We start from the raw sequence: 8,360 nt of genomic DNA, 5'->3' as shown, positions 1-8,360 counted from the left end.
ACGATTGCACTAACGGACTCTACACTCTCCACCCCGCCACCCACCGAGAGAATTCCGGAGCACGCTCCCGCATCTTCACAAAGGGGCACGTCGCTCATTACACCTTACAGGTACAGTCCGTGGACGGTCCGATGCTATCTCTCTGCCCATTCGAACAGGCCCCTTTGTCACGAAGTGGGCACGGGGTCACATTTGCATGTGGAATGGCTCTGTCAGTATCGATGCGGTGTCCGCGGGAAAGGTGGACAGATTTTCCTGGGCCGGGGTCCATCGTGGGAAGCCACCGCCGGCGAGGCTGCGAACCCATTCCCACTGAGGGATTTAAACTATTTAAAAGTACATATTTTTTATTTTACCAAGTAAAGCCCACTGAGCTCTGTAGCTCTTTTTTAGAAGCGACCTGGCCACAAATGATTGCTAAACGAAGTGGCTTATCATGTGGAAACGCACGGCAGCCAAATGCACTGACCGCGTATTCCTAAATGGGGAGGGAAAAACCGGAGGACCCGGAGAAAAATCCACTCGACCACGGAAAGAGGGAGACACGCAAACTCCAAATATACAGCAGCAGGCGTCAGGGTCGGCATCGAACCCACGACCTCCTGTACACCGGGCGAGGTAGTTAACATCTCGCCACTCTGGCGAGATTAATTGGATCTGGTCTCACCGCCTTTGCCCCAGGGGCGTCTCTCAGCGAGCCCCCCCCCCCCCCCCCGTGTCTTGTGCCACGTGTGTGGCTGCACCCCACTCAACACGAACGCTTCTGCTCGGCTGGCACAGGTGTGGGACCCGTCTGTCTGACGCCGCCTTGGGCCGCCGATGTGGGGTACGGGAAGGCATTTTAACTCAACGTAAAACCCGACGCGTGCAATTCACGCAAACCCTCGCAAATCGAGGGCCGAATAATAACACTAGTCAACACAAAAAAAAAATTCTGGCCTGGACTTTTGCAGCTGTTTTAGACTAATTTCAGGGTGCTGATTCCAAATCTGATCTCAGATTTGCTCTATCACATCTCATTTTATGCTATCGGCATACCCATTTCATTGATTTTACCCGAAATTAACTCTGTCACTTATGATTGCAAGTTGTTGCGAGTCAGTGACTGCTTTAGTGCTAAAATATGGTGCTGTATTTTTAGGATAGTGTGTTTATAATATCATTTGATGTAGATATCCACATTTATTTAATATTTTTCTTTTGCAGTTTTTATTGAAAACGCAATATTTGATATCTCAAAAACCTGCTGTGATAGACAAAAACTGATGCCAGATTTGGAACCAGCACCCCAAAATTACCTTAATACCGTTAAAATACCTTATGCCAGAAAAAGTGTGTTGACCAGTGTAACCTTTGTAAAAAAAAACGCGAGGATGGCACACGCGGGGCATTGCCCAGCCAACGTGAACGATGAGGCTGGAGGTCAGGAAACTTGGTTTCCGTGCACATAGGTATGTTGAACTTCTTATGCACCGTGCGTAACCAACCGTCTCTCTAATTCGGAGGTGCCAGCCGTGGCGGGATGCGTCACCTTGAGCCGCACCTCCGCCACCTTCGCCACCCCCGCGAGCTCAGACAACGCACATCCGCGGCACCGAGGGACTTGGGGTTTGTGAACGAGGGAGACAGTGGGAGCCGGCGAGAGGGTCACAAGGTCAAATGTTAAGGACCAGCGGTGGCAAGGGACGTGCACGAAGGCGGGGTTGGAAGGGAAACGCCCCAGGAAGTTTCTGTCGCTTTTCACTCATCATGATTTTGCGGCCCCATGAGAGGCCCTGTACCCATTGATTTCATCGGCCCACGCCGCTGTTATTGCTTCAAGCCGTTTGCTTTTTAGTCAACCCTAAAACAGATGTCCCACATACTGGGCCAGAATGTTGATGAGATGCACTGCAAACCACACCGCTGTGCCTGTGTGATGTATCAAGCACAGCGACACGCGTCTCCTTGTTTGTTCATAGAAAGCGCCTTTGTGCGCGCACCTCTCAAACGGATCACAGAATCTTAAAATTCACGTCAAATCACGGAGTCATGATATGGCCCTTGCTCTTTAATTGCGGCACGTCACTGCGCTCATTAAGTTCCAAGTAAAATAAGCCTAGGGAAGCCTTCATTGTCCGGCAGCGGATAGATTATGACCAGTGGCGATCACGCTGATAAAGATATTTCCAAGTGGCGGGTACAAACCATAAAACAACACGGCACTCGAGTTGAACGTCGCCGTCAATGGGTGCGCAGTGACTTCTCAAGGCGGGCGAGTGCATTTCAAGCTTGGCTCCGAACGGCCCAGGCGTTCTACGCCGGTCGCGGCAGACAGCATAGAATGTCCCGTAGCCATTCGGTGCATGTCTCGTGGGGGACACCTAAGCAGGGCTCCGCGTGAGCCAAACCCAGGCCAGAGTTCATCTTCGTGCGCGGAATGAGACGCAACTGTGGCTGAAAGAAAACGAGGGGAGGCACCGAGCGTCTGAGCTCTGCTCTCACAATGAGCCCGAAACAGGAGGAGGAGAAGGATTTTTTTTCTCTCTCTCTCTCCACAATTCTGGCTGTCGACTGACGAGGCTAGGTCGTTGTAATTATACCAACGAAACGTCACGGCACTCGAATAGTCAATGTTGCGGGTTTATTCTCCAACGCTCCGGTGTGCTGAACCAGTAACTTATTTGAACGTTTTTGCTCACGTGACAAACCTTGCTAATTGGCTGGTGTCGGGGTGTGGGCAGGATTAACGACGCGATCTAACCCCCAAAAACCTCTATTATGGGTAATAATGTTCGCGAAAGCATTCTGCGTGTTAAACTGAGCCGTTTCCTGCCGCCACTCTCCCAGAGATGCCGCTTGGTGTGTGGTCAGCGGACTGCGCCCGGTTGTGCCACGTTAAGATTAGCACCCAGTTCGCGAGCCAATGCCGGCTTGCAAATTATTGCACAGTGCTCGCTCGGACTGCAACTCTGGGGCCCGTAAGCCAAAGGGGTGGTTTGCCGGTACCTACTGGGGGCTGGCGAATTCCACCAGGATCCGCCATGGGTAGTGTTCACCATGAGCAGAAATGTGAACGTATAGTCTTTTATTGATACACGTAAAATTGTATTTTCATATTCCGTAGGTGTGCCATATCGTATTCGCGTTTTTCTTCAAAAATAATATTATCTATCAAACGCACTCATCATCGTGCCCTTCTTTCCCAACGATATTTGTCTCATGAACAGCTACCACGGCGACCTTCAGATAAAATGTTCGTAGAAAATCACTGTTAGTATTTGTCCCCCTGGGTGGTATCGATGCAACATTTTTGGCCCAATGGCTCAAGGCACAATTTGCCCAAATCATCCGTAGGTACGCCGCTGCTGGTGCTGAAATAAACAATAAATTGACACCGAGCATTCATTTCACGTTCATGTTTAATCAAAGGACACTTTCCAAACACCGTACCAACACACCTTGTACTCATGGTTTATTTGCAAAGCATCATAATGTTTAGTAACATTATTGGCGTATTTAGGAAAACAGGCGGAAATGCTGACTTAAAAGTATTCATTTCAATCTTTCAATACACATCACTCGCTATGTTTCACTTGCTATCTTGTACACCTCTGTCCGACTTCCTTTCCTCATGCCCCTTCACAAATCACTTGAAGATCCATTTGCACTGTTTGCTAACATCACCTGTTTTGACACTGTTGTGATATCGCTCGAATGGCTTCGCAATAACAACACGAAAACAATGATCCTTACTTCATTCCACTGATATCCCAACAGGCGAAGGTTGGGTACCGAGGTGATGGTCGTTTAACCCACCCAGAACAGGGATGATGTGTCTTCTTGGTTCTTTCGGTAAAGTCACGTAGAAGGGAAATAATAAAATAATAAAAATAAAACATAATAAAATAATTCTCACACGACGTTTCGGCCACAACGCAAGCAGCCGAAACGTCGAGAGAATTATTTTATTATGTTTTATTTTTATTATTTTATTATGTTTTATTTTTATTATTTTATCATTTCCCTTCTACGTGACTTTACCGAAAGAACCAAGAAGATGAATCCCTGCAGTCACGAAAGCTTTAAATAGGGATGATGTGCTTTGTCCACCCTGACCGGGATGTGAACTCACAACCTTGATCAGCATTCCCCGTACGGTGTCTCATTGCCGACACCGCCGCTAACCTCAGAGCTACTTTCCTCTATCCCCCACCGCGATCTCACAATGAACGCCTGCACCATCACAATTAACTTACCGCTCCACAGTTCACCTGATCATTAAATATACTTCGTCAGCAAAAAAAAATGTAGCAAAACACACCTAAATTAGCACAGTCGTTTGCCGGCAACATTATAAAGGATTTACACTTAAAGTAATCCGTCACTCAAACAAAACCTGAATAAAAATACAGCAATAATAACAATCATCGTAAAAGCACTGCTATTCATTCCGCGCGCGGAAGAAGTGATGAGTGGGACGTGCAGCTGCGGTGTTTAAGCCGCTCTCTGAAAACGCGTGACCGGTGACCGTGTCAACTCTCACTCATGTGCCGTGCTTCTGTACGAAACCATTCATAAATATGTTCGTGTGGGGGAGGAGGAGGGGGTGGGTGGGTGGTGCGGTGGGAGGGGGGCCGTACGTAAGACATCTTTAACTGTGGCGCCGCGCCAGATGCGGTGCAGCCACTGGGCACGACCCTTGACCTCACATCCGCTTGCCCCGCCGCTTGCTGTGCAGCACCTCGAAGGCGTCCGGCATCACCTCCTCTCCCTGGACGCGCTGGCGCTCCATCTCCGCCTTGGGCTGGTGGGACCCCGGGGGTGTTAGGGGGTCGAACGGCCGCAGATTGTGAACTTGCACCAACCGATGCGGTCATCTCTCGATTATCCGCGACAATGGCCGAGATGAAAACCAAAAAGCTCGGGATAATTGAAAACATGTTCAAATTTACTAAAGAAAAAAATTACTAAAGTTTACATGTGTTGAATGGCGGTGAAGATTCAGATATAGTGCAATAAGTTTTTTTTTTACTGGTCGTGTTTCAATACAGTAGGAGCTGTAGTAAAAGAACAGGCACTTATTTTTACTTAAATAAAATAAAGAAACTATAGATGTACCATACACCCCCTGGCGATTCAAATAATTGTTAAGATTGTTGTTCTTTTGTACGGTCTTGTTTCTATTGCTTATGTGGGGTTGGTCACGATAACGTTCTCCAGTGTTGGTGATGATGGTGGTGGTGCCGATGGTGGTATTGGTGAAAATGATCATTATGGCAGTTGAAATCGTGCCAATAATGTGCATGGTGATGCTGGTGCTGTTGATTACGGTGGTTGTGATCATGGTGATGATGGCGGCGGTATTCGTGATAACGATGATGACGGTGGCAATTACGACAATGACGATGGCGATAACGATTACGACGACGATCACGTGGTACAATCCTCACCTTCGCGGGGGGCAGTCGCTGCGGCCCACCCGAGTCTGCCCCAGATGCCGCCCTCTCCGCTGCCCTCCGTGCCACCTCCACCTTGTGTGAACCCGGGGGCACCCAGCCCACACCGCGCATCCACGCCAGGTCTGCCTTGTAGCGCTTCTGTAAGAGCAGGCGGCAGACGGGGAAGGGGGAGTTAAACGACGACTTGCCTGAGCACGTGCATGCTCCTGTGAGAGTCGCGAATCTTCTGCGCTCGTGTCACTACCCTCTACTACAGACGTAGGGGGTGTTTGCCTTGCCCAGGCATCGAATAGGACTTGCAAATGCCTTTGGCCGCACGCTACACCCTACGCACACACATTGGCGTTCTCCCAATAGTTTATCGATTTGTTTACCTCTCCTCTACTTTTCACTCCTACCGTGTTGTCTTGTTTTGTTGTTGCAACGTTCTTACCCGCCCCCTACTGAACAATCTGTGAAAAAGAGCTTTATAGCTCATCGGATTCCTCCAGTAAATATTTTGATTCTGAACAACAAGGGGTCACCTTAACAAGTGACCACACGTGCCGAATTCAGAAACAAAAGAGAGGGCCCTTCACCACCTCGCCTGTCCTCAAAGCGCGCCTATCCTGGCGCGAGCGCAGCGGCAGCAGCAGCATCGGCGCCGCCACGGTGCGACGAGTCGCGTTGCGCACGCACCTCGCTCTGCAGCGAGTGGGAGTGCTGCGCGTGCTTGATGGACAGCTGCTCGGAGGTGGCCGTCCCGGAGGCCACGGGCTGCCGGTAGCCCACGTCGCTGGCGTGCTCCTGACTCCGCTTGGCGTGCACCAGCGAGGCGACGTCGGCCGGCAGCGAGTAGTGGCCGCCGGTGGCGACGCGCGCCTCGTCGTAGTCGCGCCGCTGGCGCAGCGAGCTCTGCATGCGCGACGCGCTCACCCCGTGCAGGATGCGCGCGTCGCCGCTCACGCTCTGCGTGCCCACCAGCCGCCCGCGCTCGCGGGCGAACGTCTCCTTGTACTTGTACTGGGGCGGGCAAGCGGAGAGAGAGAGAGGCAGGGGGGAGGGGGACTGGTTTATCGCCTGCCGTCGTCGTCGTTGTAGAGGGATGGGAACGGGTTTACGTTCTAGTGTGTGAATGTTAAACTTTTTCCGCACCGTACGTAGTCAACCGTGCTAGGCGGAGGTGTGCGAGGGAAGGACAACAAACTAAACACGAGTAGCAGTTGAGATGAGGTAGAGGAAAGGAGAGGGGGGGCAGTGCCGGCGCTGGGAGCTCACGTCACTGGCGATGTCGCGCGAGGCGCGTGCCGTCTGGAAGGAGAGCGCGTCGAGGCGCAGGTCGTAGCCGCGTGCACGCGCGCTCCTCGACGACTCCCGGTACGCCCTCTGCCACGCCGCCGCGCGTGTGGGGACGAGAGATTTTTGAATGAACACGAAGTAACATAACGAAAATGAGTACGCATTTTTTTTAAGACGTCGCAATAAAAAATCACGAATATTTTCGTCACGTAAACAGGCATCCCTTCGTCAATCCACTGCTGGATGAGAACCTCCCCCACGTGATCCCCCAGCCATCCTCACGCTGACTCAGAGTCCCTCTCTCTTATTGCTCCTCTTCGTGCCAAGAGTGAAGTCAAACTTTGCTCTGAGATCACTTGCTGTCGCCGCTCCCCGTTATTGGAACGAGCTCGCCTCGTGATTTAGAATAGAATTGCTCCCCTTGCCGGCCCTCATTTAAATTCCTTACTAACTCGTTTGTTGTTCCTCGTTTCCTGTTGCCCTCGATTGCATACCTTTGTTGATTTCTATTCATTGTTCAGCATTTTCAGTTATTGTTGTGCTGTATGATAACGATGTACTATCTCTTATAAGGCACTCCGCGGGTCTCTCTTGCTAAGCAGCCCATGGCTGAATGTTACCCGCATCGACAAGTAAATCGCAACTGCGCGGTCATTTGACCACAATTCACCAAACTGGTCAATGCGGCTTCAAGGCGGAGGTGGTGGTGGTGGTGGTCGGCGTGAAATCGACGTGGGAGCACAACAGTCGGAGTGCAGTACAACAACGGTTTCTGCCGAACCGCCTTCCGCTGTCGACCCCGTAGCCCCGTACGCGTGACCCCCCCCCCCCCCGCCGCGAGTCTCACGTCGCTGCTGTGCAGAGCGTTGGCACGAGCTCGCAGGAACTCGGGGTGGTCCGGTGGCAGCGTGAACGCGTGCGAGCCGCCGCTTGCCGCCGAGCGGTACGCCAGCTGGGGACGAGGGGGTGGGCGGGGAGTGGGGGGGGGGAGAGTCGAGGCACCGTTCATCTTCACGCCGTCTATCCATGAAATGCATTTCTGAAAAGTGGTCGCTGCTGCACAGTTGGAGTTTGCGTGTTCTCTCTCTCTCTTTCTCTCACCGTGGTCACGTGGATTTTTCTCCGGGTCCTCCGGTTTTTCCCTCGACATTTCGAATCAACATGCCTTTAGAGTATTTGGCTGCTATAAATTTGCACTTGCCAAGCCACTTTGTTGAGCTATCGATTGTGGCCAGGTCGCTTCTGAAAAAAGAGCTATACAGCTCAGTGAGGCCTTACCTGGTCAAATTAAAATGTAGAAACTTTTAGCCCGTGTGTGTGTGGGCGGCACTTTTATCATTCCGCTGCTGGATGACGAGGGTTTCTCCACACCGTTGCGGATCGCTATCATGACCCCCTCTCTGTCGAGGGTAGAGGTGCGAAGTTTGTGAATTGTGTAATGCCAATTGGGTAAATTGACGGTCATTTTCAAATTTGGCAAATTTGGACGCTTTCAACCTGGAGTTGAGCAGCGTCAATAAGATACTGGACTCATCTTCTTGGTTCTTTCGGTAAAGTCACGTAGAAGGGAAGTAATAAAATACTTCCCTTCTACGTGACTTTACCGAAAGAACCAAGAAGATGAATCCCTGCAGTCACGAA

The 8,360-nt window shown here is 51.0% G+C and overlaps 1 protein-coding gene across 1 annotated transcript in view; it reads right to left on the bottom strand.

Annotated features, from left to right (window-relative positions):
* Positions 1–4,638: 4,638 nt before the first annotated feature.
* The window catches only part of NRAP (nebulin related anchoring protein), a 51,817-nt gene continuing 48,095 nt past the window's right edge, over positions 4,639–8,360 (bottom strand). The window contains exons 50-54 of the mRNA XM_078859424.1: positions 7,567–7,671; positions 6,699–6,806; positions 6,120–6,443; positions 5,433–5,579; positions 4,639–4,786 (exon numbers count right to left, since the gene is read on the bottom strand). Of these exons, the coding sequence (XP_078715550.1) occupies positions 4,688–4,786; positions 5,433–5,579; positions 6,120–6,443; positions 6,699–6,806; positions 7,567–7,671 (783 nt within the window). The 3' untranslated portion in view covers positions 4,639–4,687. The remainder of the gene's footprint in view (positions 4,787–5,432; positions 5,580–6,119; positions 6,444–6,698; positions 6,807–7,566; positions 7,672–8,360) is intronic.

This window comes from Lampetra fluviatilis, chromosome 9, assembly GCF_964198595.1.
Source record: "Lampetra fluviatilis chromosome 9, kcLamFluv1.1, whole genome shotgun sequence".
Lineage (NCBI taxonomy): Eukaryota > Metazoa > Chordata > Hyperoartia > Petromyzontiformes > Petromyzontidae > Lampetra > Lampetra fluviatilis.
Note: the sequence above shows the minus strand (reverse complement) of the source record. Positions and strands in the feature narration are given on the sequence as shown.